The sequence below is a fragment of the Podarcis erhardii genome, assembly GCF_964252035.2.
Source record: "Podarcis erhardii genome assembly, chromosome: 18".
Taxonomy (NCBI): Eukaryota; Metazoa; Chordata; class Lepidosauria; order Squamata; family Lacertidae; genus Podarcis; species Podarcis erhardii.
In genome coordinates, this window is record NC_138516.1 from 1,747,679 (window position 1) to 1,766,697 (window position 19,019).

General features: G+C 47.1%; 1 protein-coding gene across 1 annotated transcript in view; it reads left to right on the top strand.

Moving 5' to 3' along the window:
• The window catches only part of LOC309332814 (mucin-16-like), a 42,104-nt gene that overhangs the window by 2,880 nt on the left and 20,205 nt on the right, over positions 1–19,019 (top strand). Inside the window, exons 10-35 of the mRNA XM_081846019.1 lie at positions 33–187; positions 284–351; positions 485–657; positions 986–1,012; positions 1,233–1,381; positions 1,467–1,534; positions 1,661–1,833; positions 2,154–2,180; positions 2,365–2,519; positions 2,616–2,683; positions 2,817–2,989; positions 4,482–4,508; positions 4,637–4,797; positions 5,203–5,270; positions 5,408–5,580; positions 6,505–6,531; positions 6,702–6,841; positions 8,181–8,251; positions 8,720–8,892; positions 9,839–9,865; positions 11,774–11,922; positions 12,015–12,082; positions 12,460–12,632; positions 13,428–13,454; positions 14,795–14,937; positions 17,873–17,940. Of these exons, the coding sequence (XP_081702145.1) occupies positions 33–187; positions 284–351; positions 485–657; positions 986–1,012; positions 1,233–1,381; positions 1,467–1,534; positions 1,661–1,833; positions 2,154–2,180; positions 2,365–2,519; positions 2,616–2,683; positions 2,817–2,989; positions 4,482–4,508; positions 4,637–4,797; positions 5,203–5,270; positions 5,408–5,580; positions 6,505–6,531; positions 6,702–6,841; positions 8,181–8,251; positions 8,720–8,892; positions 9,839–9,865; positions 11,774–11,922; positions 12,015–12,082; positions 12,460–12,632; positions 13,428–13,454; positions 14,795–14,937; positions 17,873–17,940 (2,731 nt within the window). The remainder of the gene's footprint in view (positions 1–32; positions 188–283; positions 352–484; positions 658–985; positions 1,013–1,232; positions 1,382–1,466; positions 1,535–1,660; positions 1,834–2,153; positions 2,181–2,364; positions 2,520–2,615; positions 2,684–2,816; positions 2,990–4,481; positions 4,509–4,636; positions 4,798–5,202; positions 5,271–5,407; positions 5,581–6,504; positions 6,532–6,701; positions 6,842–8,180; positions 8,252–8,719; positions 8,893–9,838; positions 9,866–11,773; positions 11,923–12,014; positions 12,083–12,459; positions 12,633–13,427; positions 13,455–14,794; positions 14,938–17,872; positions 17,941–19,019) is intronic.

The following is a 19,019-nucleotide window of genomic DNA, read 5'->3' on the forward strand; positions in this document are numbered from 1 at the left end:
ACACAATGTACCTCCTATGCTTCCACTTGCAGCCACTCTGCCAACGCCAACACAAACCCCAACTCCAGTCCCAACACTTGAACGCTTCACCCTCAACTGTACTGTAACCAACCTCAGATACAAGCCAGAAATGGGAACTCCCAACTCAAAGGCCTTCAACGCTACAGAGAAAGCGCTCACCATGCTGGTAAGTCTGATTCCCATCTACTTGTGAGACTGGGTTGGGATGTGTCGGGGGTGATCCTGATGATTTCACCAATTCAATGTTTCCTTCCTTCTTCAGTTTGGAAGAATTCTTCGGAAGAGCAGCATTGGCCCGGCGTACCTGGGATGCGAAGTGACTCAGCTCAGGTAAGCCTTCCTCAAGTGCGGAGACATATATCCTCTGGTCCTTTCTCACTCTGGCAAGAGTGACTTCCTCCCTCCTCTGTTTTCCATCTTTGTGGTCAGTCCTGCATCCCAAATTCTCTCTTTCTTTTCCCAGACCAGTGAGCAATGGGGAGGAAACCGGAATGGACGCCGTCTGCACTTACCGCAACGACTCCACCACGCCCGCCTTTGACCGGGTGAAGGTGTACCACGAGATCGTCAACCAGACCAGCGGTTTCACCAAGATGGTTCCCTACAGAATGGAAAGATACAGCCTCTACGTCAACGGTAGCCAAGAGATTCTTAATCACTTCATGTGCATAGATTAACTGTCTGTGGTTTGTGTAATGGAATAGAATAGACTGTCCTCTGAGCTCAGTTTCTTGTTGTGTCCATGATTTCCTGAGAGATGAGGCTCCTCAATCCCAAACTGAGGATGTCATGTTTCATAGGCAGAAGGAAATTTGGGAGTGGGGCATGGAGAGGGGGGAGCCTACCCTGAGGAGGATTATACAGTACTCAGTGGAAGTCTGAATTGAACCTTTTTCAAGTGTCTACAACTGAAATACCACTGTCTCTATCCAATCACAAACCAGCCTGTCTTCCTTTGTCCTAGGTTATCATGAGGTCCCAGCTGAATCAAGTAAGTTTACTTTTAAAAATCCTACATCTTAAAGCCCTACATGGCCTTTTCACCAAACTCAAGGGAAGGAGTTATAGGAAGGCAATAGTGTTGGCCGTTTGTCAATTGAAGAGCATCTATGTGAACACATATAAATTGATTGGTTGTTATTTTGATCAGTCACACCATGTGATGAGCCACTAGCCTCTGCCTGATCCATTTATTTCATTTCCTGTGGTAGCCCCTCCACCAGCCCTGACACCAACCCCAGCCCTGGCCGTTGAACCCTTCACCGTCAACTGGACGGTAACCAACCTCAGGTATAACCCAGAAATGGGGACGCCCAATTCAAAGGCCTTCAACGCTACAGAGAAAGCTCTCACCACGCTGGTAAGTCCAATTCCTCCCCACTTGTGAGAATAGCTTCCCATGATCCTATCGGTTTGATGTACTCAATGCCTCCTTCATTTTTCAGCTGGGAAGAATTCTCCGCAACAGCAGCATTGGCCCATCGTATGTGGGATGCAAAGTGACTCAGCTCAGGTCAGCCATCCTCAAACACGGGAACCTTTTAGCTCTGATCATCCCTTGAACAGACACGAATGATCCTCTCACCCAACCGTTCCAACTGCTCATAATTCTACTCAACCTCTCTCTCTTTCCTCCCAGACCTGTGAGTGATGGGGATGAAACCGGAATGGATGCCGTCTGCACTTACCACAACGACTCCACCACACCCGCCTTTGACCGGGTGAAGGTGTACCACGAGATCGTGAACCAGACCAGCGGTTTCACCAAGATGGTTCCCTACACCATGGAAACATACAGCCTCTATGTCAATGGTAACCAGGTGTTTCCTAATCATCTCGTGTGCATGCCTTATGTGGGGTTTGTGTCATAGTACAGAAATAGACAGCTCAGTTTTCTTGTTATGTCCATGATTTCCTGAGAGATGAGGCCTCTCACTCCAGAACTGTGAGCTCTCTAAACAGGGATTTCATGTTTCATAGGCGGAAAGAGGGGGGAATGGAGAGGGGGGAAGCCTCCCCTAAGGAGGATTATGCTCAAGAGGAAGTCTGGATTGAACCCTTTTCAAGTGTCTACAACTGAAACACCACTGTCTTGGTCCATTCTTAAACCAGCATGTCTTTCTTTGTCCTAGGTTACAGAGAAGTTCCTGTTGCATCAAGTAAGTACCATATCATTATCCATAAATTGTGCCCATGACAAACTCAAGGGAACGACTAAAATGAGGGTGTCAGCAATGGCCATGCCTCAGTGGAAGAGCATAAATTTTAACACGCTTTTGTTGATTGCTTTACTGTGTGTCACAATCCCATCACACAATGTACCTCCTATGCTTCCACTTGCAGCCACTCTGCCAATGCCAACACAAACCCCAACCCCAGTCCCAACACTTGAACGCTTCACCCTCAACTGTACCGTAACCAACCTCAGATACAAGCCAGAAATGGGAACTCCCAACTCAAAGGCCTTCAACGCTACAGAGAAAGCGCTCACCATGCTGGTAAGTCTGATCCCCATCTACTTGTGAGACTGGCATGGGATGTGTTGTGGGGGATCCTGATGATGTCACCAATTCAATGTTTCCTTCCTTCTTCAGTTTGGAAGAATTCTTCGGAAGAGCAGCATTGGCCCGGCGTACCTGGGATGCGAAGTGACTCAGCTCAGGTAAGCCTTCCTCAAGTGTGGAAACATATATCCTCTGGTCCTTTCTCACTCTGGCAAGAGTGACTTCCTCCCTCCTCTGTTTTCCATCTTTGTGGTCAGTCCTGCATCCCAAATTCTCTCTTTCTTTTCCCAGACCAGTGAGCAATGGGGAGGAAACCGGAATGGACGCCGTCTGCACTTACCGCAACGACTCCACCACGCCCACCTTTGACCGAGTGAAGGTGTACCATGAGATCGTCAACCAGACCAGCGGTTTCACCAAGATGATTCCCTACAGCATGGAAAGATACAGTCTCTACGTCAACGGTACCCTAGTGTTGGTTTTTAAAGAAGATTTAGTAGTAAGGGGTGGTGTCGTGTTTGCATTATTCCAATGCTTCTGAATGGTTCTTGTGGCTCTACACTTTGGAGTAAGGGGTGGCAAGTTAGGAAGTTTGGGAAACTTTGTGCACCAGGTTGTTCCTTCACATTCAGGGAGGAATAACCAGGTGCAGAAAAGAGAATTGGGGAGGCACCTGGCTTGACAGCATGTGAAAAAAGTCTAGGTGTCTTAGTAAACAACAAGCTTAACATGTATCAACAGGGTGAGACCGCAGTATGCTCTGCCATAATGGGAATCCTTTTTCACACAACATTTATTGTGCTTTCCTTATATATATGGAGGGGGTTTGGTGCCTGCATATTGCTATCAGGGATCGTCGTAATAATTTTTTCTCCCCCTTGCCTTTCATGCTAGATAGATAGATAGATAGATAGATAGATAGATAGATAGATAGAGACAGATAATGTATTACGGTCGGAGACCAGCTTATAAAACACACTTGGGGGTAAAATCCCAGAAGGAAAATGAAACATTTAAAACAATACAACAGTAAATTTAAAATTTATAAATGTGTTAAGGGGACGCGGGTGGCGCTGTGGGTAAAACCTCAGCGCCTAGGACTTGCCGATCACATGGTCGGCGGTTCGAATCCCCACAATGACGGGGTGCGCTCTCGTTGCTCGGTCCCAGCGCCTGCCAACCTAGCAGTTCGAAAGCACCCCCGGGTGCAAGTAGATAAATAGGGACCGCTTACCGGCGGGAAGGTAAACGGCGTTTCCGTGTGCTGCGCTGGTGCTGGCTCGCCAGATGCAGCTTGTCACGCTGGCCACGTGACCCGGAAGTGTCTGCGGACAGCGCTGGCTCCCGGCCTCTAGAGTGAGATGAGCGCACAACCCTAGAGTCTGTCAAGACTGGCCCGAACGGGCAGGGGTACCTTTACCTTTACCTTACAACAGTAAATTTAAAATTTATAAATGCGATAAGCGTATAGACACTTAAAACTTTAAGATAAACTACCGCAGAGAGATGACCCAGAATCACCCATGGAACCGAGTTTGGGGATTTTCTTAACGAACTAGTTTGGGTCGGGGGATGCTCTGCACCTACAGATCTGTACACAGAATCTGGCCACCATCCAGGTCGTCTTATGATCTTTGCCTAACAGGAAAAGGTCAATTTTTGCTTTTCCGGGAGGTCAGCGAGCCTCACCAGCAGGGGATCAATGGTCTCACTACGTGCCTCTTCATAAAAGGGACATCTAAAGAGCAAGTGCTCTGGGCTTCCTATCTCCCCCAATGAACAGGTGCAAAGTTGCTGAGCATATGCGACTTTTTTAAAGGATCCTTCCAGGACCGGCGAGGGCAGAGCTGAGCTTCTGGCGAGTGTAAAAGCCCTTCTTGCATATTTGGATATGAGAAAGAAGAGATATGCTGCTGACTTTCATGCTAATTGCTCTTATCTTTCCTTTTTGTCTAGGCTACAATGAGCAACCTCTCAAACCAAGTAAGTCCCACAATCAAATCCTAACTTTGTTCAGAACGTGGGGAGAGGGGAAGGGGAGCCAGAGCGTGCTGGGTCTCTTGCAGAGCTTTAATGAAAGAGCATTGATTTATATCTGTTTTCCTTTCCAGATGTTTTACCCTTGGTGACCAAAGCACCAACCCCAACCCAAGCCCTGGCAGTTGAACGGTTCACCATGAACTGCACTGTAACCAACCTCAGATACAAGCCAGAGATGGGAACTCCCAATTCGAAGGCATTCAACTCCACAGAGAAAGCACTTACCACTCTGGTAAGACTGGTTCCAGTTGGTGTCGATTGTTTGGGATGCTATGGTGCTGTTCACTGGTAGTTTGACCTCCAATAGTAGGCTAGGACCTTTTAGACATAAGCTTCGGTCCATAAACTGGCTATTAAATAGGTTGTAACTGTTGGGATGTGACTTGATGCTAGGAGAGGATAAATTTATTAGATATTATCTTTCCTTCCTCCTGTTTGTGAGTTCAGCAGCTTAAAAGGGAAGCTTAGATCAGCTAATTTTAGCCTTAATCCAGGATACTTTAAGGCAGACTCGATTCTCCTGGTATTTCCCCTTAAAATAACAATCACACAATCTCATAAAAGGTACAAGTAACATTTACTCACTAGGAATATTGGATTCAAAATAACAATACTCAACGGATCCTTTCTTTTTCAGTTTGGAAGAGTCCTCCGCAGTAGCAGTATCGGCCCGGCGTATATGGGATGCAAAGTGTCTACTCTGAGGTCAGCCTTCCTCTTATTTGTAGACATTTCAGCTTTGATCATCTCTTCCCCAGGCAGCAGCAGCTTCATTCCTCTTGGACACACCCCTTGGGCCAGTTCTAAAGGCTCCTGCTCAAATCCTTTCTCTTGCCTTCCAGACCGGTGCAAAACGGGGACAAAACTGGGATGGATGCCGTCTGCTCTTACCAGAACAGCTCCGCTGCCCCGGCATTCGACCGAGTGAATGTGTATCACGAAATCGTTAACCGGACAAGTGGCTTCACCAAGTTGGAGCCCTACGACTTGGAGAGATACAGTCTCTACATTAACGGTAGCGAAGCAGTTTGGGGGCATTTGCTCATTGTGCTATAGATTGCCTCAGGTGCCATGCTTTTGAGTGGCCTTCCCATTGGGGTGTCAAGGGGCTAACAGGAAGATCAGGTCATACCCAGGTCAGAGAGGAAGACATGAGTCTATTGCCCATTTAGTTTCTTTATTAAGGGAAGGAAACAATACCGTATTTTTCGCTCTATAGGATGGACCATAGGACGCAGCGGACCATAGGAGGGGAGAACAGGGGAAAAAAATTCTCCCCCTCTCTGCTCAGCGCCCCTTCAGCGAAGCGGCAGGAGAAACGGAGCCCCTTCCATTTCTCCTCCCGCTTTACTGAAGGGGCGCTGTGCAGAGAGGGAAAACTGTGCAGCGGCACTCCAGACTTCAGGCAGCTATCCGCAAGCCTTCCAAGCACAGCCTTCCTGCTTTGCGCAGCCTTCCCCAAGCTAGAACAGCGAGACGGAGCACTCTGTCTCGCTGTTCTGGCTTCGGGGACAGCCTTTGAAGCCTCTGCAGGGCAGCGGGGTGAAGGCACCCCACTGCCCTGCGGAGGCTTTGCACAGCCATCCCCAAGCTAGAACAGCGAGACGGAGCGCTCCGTCTCGCTGTTCTGACTTCGGGGACAGCCTTTGTAGCCTCCGCAGGGCTCCGTCTCCCTGTTCTGGCTTTGGGCTTAGCCGCACAGCCTGCATTCGCTCTATAGGACGCACACACATTTTCCCTTAATTTTTGGAGGGGAAAAAGTGTGTCCTATAGAGCAAAAAATACAGTACAAGGAGGCACCAATCCCAATATGGAGAGCTGCAAGGCAGAGGGGAGGGAGAATCTTGACTATTTTCCTGCCGGTTTTGCCTTAGAGAAAAATGCTTCAATGTCTTCTTTTTCTCTCCACAAACTATCACCTCTTCTCTTTCCCCCCCAGGATATCATGAAGTCCCTCTGGAACCATGTAAGTAGAACTACGAAAGGCTGTAGAATCCTTACAAGAGGCATATGGATGTCTTGATAATGGCTCTAATGGGAATGAAGTGCAAACCTGTTAGTTGTGCACTGAAATGAGAGCCAAGATGAATTTTCTCCCTCTTGCCTAAAACTGCCTCCGTCTCCGCTTTATTCCAGCAACAACTCAGACCCCTCCAGCTCGGGCAATTGAGCACTTCACCGTCAATTACACTGTCACCAACCTCAAATACAAGTCGGAGATGGGAATTCCGCATTCGAAGGTCTTCAATGCCACGGAAAAAGCTCTCACCACAGTGGTAAGAGTCCGGTTCTGATCCAGTTGTTGATAATTGTTTGTGGTCCTTTTGGGTTGACGTCATTAGTGTATCTGCTGGAATGTTGCTCCTCAAAGGTGCCTAGGAGCTCTGGGTTCTGTTTGTGTCATAGACCAGCCTTGTGCTGGACCCCTGCCCAGTTGGGCTCTCCTCTCTCTCTTTTAAACTTTTATTCACATGGTTTCATCATCATAGTTTTCATTCAACATTACAATCAAAAATTTTAAAATTAAAACATTGACTTCCCTTCTGCCTTTCCATGCCTTCCTTCTAACATCTTTTACTGCTGCATATTATAATCACGCGGGTCACGCTGTGGGTTAAACCACAGAGCCTAGGACTTGCCGATCAGAAGGTCGGCAGTTTGAATCCCGGCGACGGGGTGAGCTCCCGTTGCTTGGTCCCTGCTCCTGCCAACCTAGCAGTTCAAAAGCATGTCAAAGTGCAAGTAGATAAATAGGTACCGCTCCGGCGGGAAGGTAAACGGCGTTTCCGTGCGCTGCTCTGGTTTGCCAGAAGTGGCTTAGTCATGACCCGGAAGCTGTACGCCGGCTCCCTCGGCCAATAAAGCGAGATGAGCGCCGCAACCCCAGAGTTGGCCACGACTGGACCTAATGGACAGGGGTCCCTTTACCTTTACCTTATTATAATCACTCTGTCTTTTCTCTTTTCACATTTTATTTCCACATATTTTGCACTGCTGAATTTATTCTAAACCTGCTATTGTTTTGACCCATTTACAGAAGTTCTTCATATAGTCTACAAACATTTTCCAAACCTCTTTAAATGCTTTTTCCTACTGCTCTCCAGTTCTGCTGGTTAGACTCACCAGCTCTGTGTATTCCATCATATTTGCCATTCCTCCCTCGTTGGGACTGCCCCCTCCCTGCACTTTTGAGCATATAAAATCCAAGCTGCAGTTGTTGCATAGAGAAATAAATTCTTATAGTTCTTAGAAACATCTGACTCAATTATTCCTAAGAGAAATGGCTCAGGTCTTTTTGGGAACAACCTTTTAAACATTCCCCTCCCCATCTCATTATAAATTGTCTCTCAAAAGTCCCAGCTGGGCTCTTCACATCACACAAGGCCTGTGAGTCAGCCTATTTTCCCGAGGGTACCCCACCTACAATCCCATGTTGCAGGGTTTTTTTGTAGTCTAAATGAACTGTATTAAAAATAAATACCACTGTCCAACCTCCCATGTTGTTTTTTTTTTTGGGGGGGGGCGGGGAGTTGCTCCTGTCTACAAGGTATTTTTGGTAGCAATGATATTAACAAGTTTAAGCAAAGTTTACCAACGGTATTTTTTCTCTTTCAGCTTGGCAGAGTCATCTCCAGTGGCCGAGGTGTCGGCCCAAACTATCAGGGATGCCGGGTGACAGCTCTGAGGTCAGCCTTCCCCAACACAACCCTGCCTTCCCACTCTCTAAGGCTCCTCAAACTGTGTCTGGGTACCTCTGGCCTCTGTTCTGCCCTCCTCATTATTCTGCGTGTTCTTGGAGAGAGCTTGCCGCAGCCAGAGACTCCCTGGTTCTTCTGCAGCCTCTTGACTCTCCTCCTCTGCTTCAGCCAGGAGTCTGAACTGCTCCCTGTCACAGACTCCTCCTGCTCACCAAACCCTGTTGCCCCTTCAGTATCCAACACCACCTCCTAATCTTCCCCCTCCTCAGTGAGATCTGAGCCTTCCTCCTCTGGAGGTTCTGTTGAGTGTTCCCCGGCTGGCTCCTCCCACCACTCTTCATTGTCCAGGCAGTCCCTGACATGTGCTTACGTTGTCCAGACAATAGGAATTGCATCTTCTCCATCACCTCTGGTCCACTCTGAGTGTTTCTCTTTGCATTCTTCCTTTCCTTCCAGGCCGTTGAGAGATGGGGACGAAACGGCAATGGATGCCGTCTGCATGTATAGGGCTCCATCCCCCTCCTCCCCCTTTGACCGAGTAACGGTGTACCACGAAATTGTGAACAAGACCAATGGCTTCACCAAGATGGTGCCCTACAATCTGAACCCAAACAGCCTCTATGTGAACGGTAACCAGATTTTCGATTTCTCCGATATTTTCTATCTGCCTGCTGTGTCTCAGAACGCTTAGGATATAAGCCAGTAGGGTTGCTAACCTCCAGTTTCAGGGCCTGATCTGCCCCACCAAGTCTGACAAATTCAGAAAATAGGTAAAGAAAGACCCCATCCATCCATCTCCTCCTCCTCTTCATTTTATTATTTGTACCCAGCCACTCTGGGTGGCTTCCAGCATCTACAGGAACATAATAAAACATTAAACATAAAAAAAACTTCCTAATACAAGGCTACCTTCAGATGTCTTCTAAAGGTTGTATGGTTACTTATGTCCTTGATATCTGATGGGAGGGTGTTTCACAGGGAGGGTGCCACCACCAAGAAGACCCTGTGCCTTGTTCTCTGTAGCTTCACTCCTCCCAGTGAGGGATCCGCCAGAAGACCCTCAGAGCTGGACTTCTGTGTCCAGGCTGGACAATGGGGGTGGAGACTCTCCTTCAGAGGCCGAGGCTGTTTAGGGCTTTAAAGTCCAGCACCAACACTTTGAATTGTGCTCGGAAACGTTCTGGGAGCCAATGAGGGTCTTTCAGGACCGGTGTTATATGGTCACGGCGACTGCTCCCAATCACTAGTCTGGCAGCTGCATCCTGGATTAATTGTAGTTTCCGAGTCACCTTCAGAGGTAGCCCCACGGAGAACGCATTGCAGTATCCCAAGTGGGAGATAACCAGAGCATGTCCCACTCTGGTGAGATGGTGCGCAGACGGTCTCAACCATTGAACCAGATGGAGTTGGTAGACATCTAGTTGCAAGTGGACCAAAAATGCAAAAACATTAGCCACTCCTGATATAAAGAGACCCAGCCCTATCCTAGGACAAAAGTGGGCGAACGTCCATGCTAGAAAGTGGAAGCAACTGAACCCAATTCTGCCTTTAAACAAGTGTTCCTTTTCTTTCCAGGTTACAATGAAGCATCTCTTCCTACAAGTAAGGGCATAATAATTGCAATGCTTAATTTTTATTCGTTGTGGGCAGGCTAATCCAAAATTGTGGTGCATCAGTGATTCTCAAAGTGGGGAGTTCTTCCCCCGAGGGAGAATGGGATTGCTTAGGGGGTTGCTAAGAGTCAAGGAAGGGGGGCAGCACAGGGGTGCAGGAAGTGTAAAGTTCATTGAATGAAACTGAGTAGTTTTATTTGAATTCTGAATGAAAGGGCAATCAGTTGTTACTGTTCTATTGTGTCATGATCTTCCTCATGAGAACCGCTCTATTGAACAATGCTTTTCCTTTCTTGCAAATATTATTTTTTACTACGTTTCCAAAATTTCTCAAATTATCTTCAGGTTAGATAATTACATAGCAGCTTTGTTTCATGGATTGATTTCCCACCCTGACCTCCACAGTGTTTTTATTCAAACCCATTGCATCATTGTTGACTTAATTAATTCATCTTGTGTTGAACAATGCTGTAAAAAAAATAATAATATAGAGCAGAGTAGCGGCACTGGGGATGAGTTTTTGGAACTGCCAGGAGGCTGCCCTGAAAAAGCGTGGCAACCACTATGCAGAATTAGATAAATTAACAGGAAAGATTCGAAACCTGCAAGACCAGAGATTCTTAGAAGACTGGAGTAAATAGATGAACTATTTGAAAAGTAATTGTGATGAACAGATTACGCTTGTAGGACTGCAAGAGGTTTTGTAATGTGGATTATTTGAAATATTACAAGAAAGACTATGAAAAGAATTATTAGTTAAGGACAATTAAATGTAATATAGAAATTTAGAAATGCAGAATAAGTGATAAAGAAGGGAAAATCATCAGAGGTGTTGGCGGAAGTCTAAAATATTGTATAAGATAAGAAGATATGTTGTATGACTGTTGGAACTGATGTGTTAAAAAAATCTATAAAATGAGTTAGATGTTGGGCTGGAAAAAAGAAAAAAAGGGGGGGGGGGAGAGAAAAAGCATGGCAACCTCTGACCTATCAGTTAGATGGATAGCCAATTTCAGCGCTGAGAAGCCGGATCAGAAACAATTAAAAACTGGGAGAGAGCAGGAAACAAAGCCTGGAATTGAAGCCACGTGTCTATGGAGTGCACATAATCTCAGTGTGACTAATCAAGTGTCTCAGGTAATAGGAGACATTTCTGGGGGGCCCTGGCTGCCAAGGCACGCACAAAACTATCACTGCGAGTGCCCAGCCAGGCGACCCAACACGGTGTGTGCATGACAAGACACGGCACGCCAAGGCCCAACAGGGCCAGTCATCATGTGTGTGATGCTCATGAGGTGATGCGCATGTGCAGGGTACCCACAATGCGGGCAAACCCCTTACCACCCCTGCACATTGCATTATGTCCCATAGCCATATAAGCAAAAGGGGGGTGCTGATTTAAGTTTTTTAAAGGGAGGGCAGCAGTTCCAGGACCCAATGAACCAGACCCAGAGGGCTCAGACCCCTTGTCAGACCCCCTTCTGGTGGGAGGGTCTGGAGAAGAGAAGGCCAGCGCACTGTTCGGAGATGTCTGAGGCAGTAGGACAGGATAGTGAGGCTGTGACTACCTCCTGTTGAACTCCAAACCTCATCATCTTCAGCCAGTATGGCCAACGGTCAGGGATGATGGGAGTGGTAGTCCCGCAACATCTGGAGGATCAAGTCTGGATAGGCTCGCGTAAACAAAAAATGTTTTTGGCTGGAGTCAGAAAGAGTACAGGAAAGGGGTCCCCCTGTTGTCAAGAGGCAGGGAGTTCCAAAGGGTAGTTTCTGCTACACTCAAAGATGAATTTCTTCCAAGTGTAGATTGGGTATTATGTGCTGGTAATGAAGACTGGTGAGGTTGGGGGGCATACATGGGGCAAGGCTGTGATCTCACAGATTATCTCCCTTACAGCTGCCTCGCCCACCACTCCTTGGCCTCCAACGGCAGCAGTGGATCACTTTACGGTGAACTACACCGTGACGAACCTCATCTACAAGCCGGAGATGGGCACTCCCCAGTCGAAGGTGTTCAACGCGACGGAGAAGGCCCTGTCAGCACTGGTAAGCCCGCCCCCCCCCCCCCGCCCAAGAGCACACCTTCTGCTTTTTAAGGGCAGGAATAGATAAATGACAGCACCTTCCTTTCTGCCTAGATGGGTCGAGCAGTGCGGACAAGCAGCCTTGGACCTGCACTCCTGGGATGCAACGTTTCGGAGTTCAGGTATGGATGCAGGATGGGGGCTTTTTTGTTATTATTTTAAAGGTGGTCTTTGAAATTTTATCAAGCAAGTAAGAGATGCAAAATAACAAATACATCACAAAGCTTGCTTGTGAATGCAGTCCTTGTATAAAAAACCTCAATACGCATCTTAATCCCTGGCAGGGCAAGCGGCTCACATGGAGCTTTCCATGGTGCTGAAACGTCTGACCGGCCTTGTCCTCTTGGAGGTGCCACTCCGGCAAAGTCCCTGCTCCTTACCAGCACCACTGGTCTTTTCCTGGGACATCTAATTTAGGGCCAAAAGTGTTGAACTGGAAGCTGGAGGAAGAGATCCCACTTAGGAAGAGTTTTAAAGTTTTTAACCTTTCCATTTCCAGATCCATAGATGACGGGAAGAACACTGGCGTGGACAGTGTCTGCACCTACCAGAAAGACTTGATGGCATCCCCTTTTGACCGGATGCAGATGTATCGGGAGATTGTCAACAAGACAAAGGACTTCTCCAAGCTGGGGCCTTACGACCTAGACCGGGACAGCCTCCTCGTGAATGGTGAGGAGCGGAAGCTTGCTGTTATGGTTGAAGCATGTGGGGGTGTTCTTGTGGAAATCAAACCACAGGACAACTCTTGTTTCTCAGCTGAAGCTTCTCTTTATTCCAAATGCCTGGGGCAGAGATCTCTGCTCTCCTGAGAGCCAGAGAGTCCTCTGAGCATGACACAGAGGCCAGAATATTTCTGCAATGATTGATATGCCATAAGCGCAGAGACTTACTTCCTCAAATACAAATGCAATATTACAAAGCAATATTTCAACATGTTCCAAAATAGTTGCTCACTCTTTAAATTCAGCTTGTGTTGCTGTGATTTACTGGCAGTGTATGGTTACATGTGTTAGAACATTGTTCTCCATCCTGATTTCTTTAGCCTGGGTAATAATAATAATAATAATAATAATAATAATTTATTATTTGTACCCCGCCCATCTGGCTGGGTTTCCCCAGCCACTCTGGGCGGCTTCCATAAAAACCAGAAATACACTAAAATATCACAGATTAAAAACTTCCCTAAACAGGGCTGCCTTAAGATGTCTTCTGAATGTCAGGTAGTTATTTATCGCTATGACATCTGATGGGAGGGCGTTCCACAGGGCGGGTGCCACTACCGAGAAGGCCCTCTGCCTGGTTCCCTGTAGCTTTGCTTCTCGTAATGAGGGAACCGCCAGAAGGCCCTCGGCGCTGGACCTCAGCGTCCGGGCAGAACGATGGGGGTGGAGACGCTCCTTCAGGTATACATTCCCCCAACAGTGCTCTCTGCCACCTTCTAACAAGTCTTCCCTTCTTCAACAGGTTATCATGAACCATCTCGTCAACCCAGTAAGTGCGCTATTCACAGAACTGCGACACCTCAACCACATCCCAGCCGAACATAGAAAAATGCCCTAGCATCAGCTTCCCAGCGTTTCAGACTCAAGGGCCTTTCCCAGACCTGCCCTGGAGATGCTTGAGATTGAACCCTATGCTTTCCTTTAAAATAAAGCAAAATTCCAGCCCTTGTGGCCAGTGGCGTAGCGTGGGTTGCCAGTGCCCAGGGCATTCGAGCATCACCCAGGAGATCTCAGCCACAGACGTAAGAAAAGTATGGCGAGGTCACTTCCTGATTTACATGGAGAAACCATTTTCAGTGAAGCCCAATGACAGAAGTGTGCAGCTGTATTGAGGCAGCACCAGGTGTTGAAATTTTGCGTCCCTAACAATTTTGCGCCCGGGGCAACCACCTCTGGGGCCCCCCCATGCTACGCCACTGCATAGGGTCTGTCAGTTGTTGGTATAACATCTTCGCTTCTGCTTTGCCACGTATCTCGGCCTCGGGGCAGCCACCCTTGTGACCCTCCCTCACACCACGCCACTGCTCGTGACCTTACCTACTGCCTTGCGGGATATCTGGGGGGCCCTGCACAAATCCAGAGTGGAGTCCCTAAGGCTGTTGGATGGTGCCTTGTCAGCCTGCTTCCAGCAACTCCTTCAGTCAAGCGAGTGCCAAACGTCGTGCTCTGCTTTCTTTGGAATTTACGGGACCGCCTCTCCTGGTCTGCCCCACAGAGGACCTTGAACAATCATAGTTTAGAGGTCCCAGGCCCTAAGGAAGTCAGACTATCCTCCACCAGGGCCAGGGCCTTCTCAGTGATGGCTCCGACCAGGGCCCTGCAGGATTTAACCTCCTTCCGCAGGGCCTGTAAGACAGAGCTATTCCACCTGGCCTTTAATTTGAATTTAGCCTGATCTTTTATTCCCCTTCTTTCCCTCCCCCTCCCCTTTTTATGAAGATTACCCGCCAGCTAGCCCTGGTGATCATCTAATGTTTATTGGATAGATTTCCCCCCCCTAAATTGATTTTTGAATTCTGAATTTATTCACGTTTTATACTGTATTTTATGCTGTTTTTTGTAGCGTCAATTAAGTGTTTTAAATTTGTTGTTAGCCGCCCTGAGTCATTTTTTGAACCGGGAAGGGTGGGGTATAAATAAATTTTATTATTATTATTATTATTATTATTATTATTATTATTATTATTAGACCCCCTCAGCGAGACCTCCAGACACAGGTCTCAGGCTTATGGCATTTCAGGGATGGTGACATGAAAAAACTGTTTCAGCTCTGCTCTTGAGGAGACAGACATCTACGTCAATAATGGCTTCTTCTTCTCCGTTATGCAGGCCTTGTCCAAACTCCTCCCCACCCTCCAGCCAGTGAACGCTTCACGACCAACTTCACTCTGACCAACCTCAGATACAAGACCGAGATGGGGGATCCGAGTTCGAAAGCGTTCACTTCCACACAGAGAGTTGTGACCACTTTGGTGAGTCTCAGTTTCCCTGTACTTCATGGGCACAGGATATTAGTAGGTCTGGATGAGAAATTTGGTCTTTGCAAAGTCTTGTATGGTCTGGCATGTTGTGCAAATGAGGAGCAAATACCTCTGTTCTTTCGCCACTTCCGTGGGAAGAAGGCCCATTGAATTCAACAGGACTTCTGAGCAGATAGTAATAGAATCATAAAACTGTACAGGTGGAAGGGACCCTTAGAGTCATCTAGTCCACCCCCCCTGCAATGCACTAATGTCCAGGTGTCCCATATGGGGATTGAACATGCAACATCATGCGCTAACCAGCTGAGCTATCATGCGCTGGTCACAATCCACCTGCTTTCGCCCTTCCCAAAATTTCCAATGTGAGTGTTTTTATTTTTTGCAGGGAGGGGAATCAATTAGTGCATAAATGAGACGGAATACGTATGCGCTGACAGATTATGCCTCACATTCCTACCAGCAACAAGAGTAATAATTATTATTGGTAATTAACAATGGGTTGGCTCCATCTAAGTTCTAAGAGTAGACTCATTGAAATTAATAGGCCCAAGTTAGTCAATAGATATTAGCTTCGGTGGGGCTACCTTGAATAGGGGCAACATTGAGTACTGCCCAATATCATCTGTTAATTATTATGGAATATATAATTATTATTAAGCATTCTTAATATTATTTTAAGCTGCCCGTTCCAGTATTAGTACAGTGATACCTCAGGTTAAGTACTTAATTAGTTCCAGAAGTCCGTTCTTAACCTGAAGCGTTCTTAACCTGAAGCGGACTTTCCCATTGAAAGTAATGGAAAGTGGATCGATCTGTTCCAGACGGTGAAAAACACCCCCTAAAACAGCATTTTAACACGAAATTTACTGTCTGATGAGAACATTGATCAATAAAATGAAGGCGATAATCAATGTACTGTACTATAAAATAAATAAGACAGTATTTTAGATTTAAAAAAATAACATTTTTTTCCTTGCGTGCACTGATGATAGTCAGTTTGGATGGGGGACTTTTATCCATTTCTGTAGTCACACAGTCAACCAGTAGCTGAACCCTAAACCCCACATGACCCCCAAAACAATGGCAGAAGGCAGAGTCCCCCAGAAGTTCCCCAAAAGAAGGAGCAAAGCAGAGGCGAAGGCACAGGGCAGATTGTTGTTGTTGTTTAGTCATTTAGTTGTGTCCACCTCTTTGTGACCCCCTGGACCAGAGCATGCCAGGCCCTCCTGTCTTCCACTGCCTCCCGCAGTTTGGTCAAACTCATGCTGGTAGCTTCGAGAACACTGTCCCACCATCTCGTCCTCTGTCGTCCCCTTCTCCTTGCGCCCTCCATCTTTCCCAACATCAGGGTCTTTTCCAGGGAGTCTTCTCTTCTCATGAGGTGGCCAAAGTCTTGGAGCCTCAGCTTCAGGATCTCTCCTTCCAGTGAGCACTCAGGGCTGATTTCCTTCAGAATGGAGAGGTTGGATCTTCTTGCAGTCCATGGGCAGATACACATAAACAAATCCCCAAATCCCTTGCAGAATCCCAAAATTTTCCACTCCCTCCCCACCACAGGGCAGGTGGGCTTCCCTGGCCAGGTCCCCCCATCTTGCTACAGCTGGGGGTGGGGCAAGGGTTGGTCAAGGGCTTTTTGGCCCAGGCTCACCTTTGTTTCTTAACAGCTTCACTCCTCTAGGTAAGTGTTCCTTAGCTAACTTTGGGGCTGGGATGCAACTTGCTGGGCATCCTGTGAATGCTGAGGCCTGGCTGGGGCTCTTGCAGAGCCTCCGTAGGCCCCACGGATGTCGGGGCTTGGCAGTGGCAAGGCCTCCGAGAGCTCAGAAAACTCAGTTCCCGGTTAAAATTGTTATTAACCCAAAAACCATAACTTGAAGCATTCGTAACCTGAGGTAAAGGTAAAGGGACCCCTGGCCATTAGGTCCAGTCGTGACCAACTCTGGGGTTGCAGAACTCATCTCGTTTTAATGGCCGAGGGAGTCGACGTTCAGCTTCCGGGTCATGTGGCCAGCAGGACTACGCCACTTCTAGCGAACCAGAGCAACGCACGGAAACGCTGTTTACCTTCCCGCTGGAGCGGTACCTATTGATCTACTTGCACTTTGACGTGCTTTCGAACTGCTAGGTTGGCAGGAGCTGGGACAGAGCAATGGGAGCTCACCCCGTCATGGGGATTCAAACCGCCGACCTTCTGATCAGCAAGTCCTAGGCTCTGTGGTTTAGACTACAGTGCTACCTGCATCCCTGAGATACCACTGTACTTTTACCATTAATCTACTCATAATAATCATTATTCTATTATTGTTACTGTTAATTTATTATCTCTCAACAACAATAATTGTTTAGTCGTTTAGTCGTGTCCGACTCTTCGTGACCCCTGGACCAGAGCACGCCAGGCCCTCCTGTCTTCCACTGCCTCCCGCAGTTTGGTCAAAGTCATGCTGATAGCTTCGAGAACACTGTCCCACCATCTCGTCCTCTGTCGTCCCCTTCTCCTTGTGCCCTCCATCTTTCCCAACATCAGGGTCCTTTCCAGGGAGTCTTCTCTTCTCATGAGGTGGCCAAAGTATTGGAGCCTCAGCTTCACAATCTGTACAGTTGGTTTAGTCATAGAATCATAGATTCCTTAAATTGTAGAGTTGGAAGGGACCCCCAGGGGTCATCTAGTCCAACCCCCTGCAAGGCAGGAATCTCAGCTCAAGCATCCTTGACAGACCACCATCCAATCTCTGCTTAAAAACCTCCAAGGAAGGAGAGTAAAAAGTTGGTTCTACTCTAGTCAACGGGACTTATGCCCCAATAAGTGTGTGACGCAGCCTTTCCTAAACCTGGACCAAAGGGCCAGGCTAAATGCCAGACAACCCCGGAGTCAGAATTCCTTATCCAGATTGTGAGGGGCTAATATGAGATTCTTTTCTGCCTTTAGCTGGGCCAAATGTTGAAGAAAGGCAGCGTTGGAGACGCCTATTCCGGATGCAACGTTACGGCTTTACGGTAAGACGTCTCGACATTCCGGAACCTTCCATGTGGCTATTATTGAATTGAACCTGAATATTGCCATTAACCACTATTTCCATTCCAATGAATTTCAACACCAGTGTCCTGCAACCCTTAGCCGAGGATCATAGAATTGTTGAGTTGGTTTAGCAAAGCAAAGAGTAATTCTGTTGGTTTTTTTTGGAAAACATGTTACAGGGTTGTAATTGTTGTTGTTTTTCAGAAATGTTTATTAAATTTTTTGCAATATAGTAAAAAGTACATCTAGAACAGATGAAATCATAAAAAAGAAAGAGAAACAGCAAATAAAAGAGAGGAAGACAAAGGAAGAAAGGAAACAGAGGGAAAAGGCAATAGAGATATAAAGCACAGACATGCACATATATGTGTCAATAAAAGGAAGGGCAGGGATTGAAATATACACAATGGAAAATGATGAGATGAAGACTTAAAAAATAATAATGTTAAAATGAAAAATTATTTTAAATAATAAAGTGACAAGTAGATTAAAATATGTTTTATAATGCAGCAAGACAGGAAGAGGAAGGGCAAACGTGAAGGAAGGGTGGGAAAGCAACTTTTAAATATTTAATTCAGATTAATTTGTTAATTTTTTTGGAAAGCAATACAAAAGATAAACTGGGGGAAAATAATAATTGTAGAGTTGGAAGGGTCATCTAGCCCAACCCCTGTGATTCAGGAAAAGAAATTCCTGTTCAGTCAAAGGGTGGTGCACCAAAATGAAATAAAGGAAAAGGAAAAAGAATATAAAGCAATCAACGGTAGGATTTGAGAACCACAGGCCTGGCCCGCTAGATCTTTTGCTATCTGGCCCTTGGCAACTCTCCCTAGGCCACACCCCCTCCCCTAGGCCACACCCCCTCTCCCTAGGCCACACCCCCTCTCCCAGGCCACACCCCCTCTCCCAGGCCACACCCCTCACTTCACTCCCCAGCTGACTGGTTTCCACCAGGCTAGAGATATGCCCTGGACTGCTGGTCTTGCCCTTTACTTGCCGGAAGAGGATTCTGTGACTGTGGGTAGTGGCTGGCCAGCGGTACAACGATTGCCCTGCC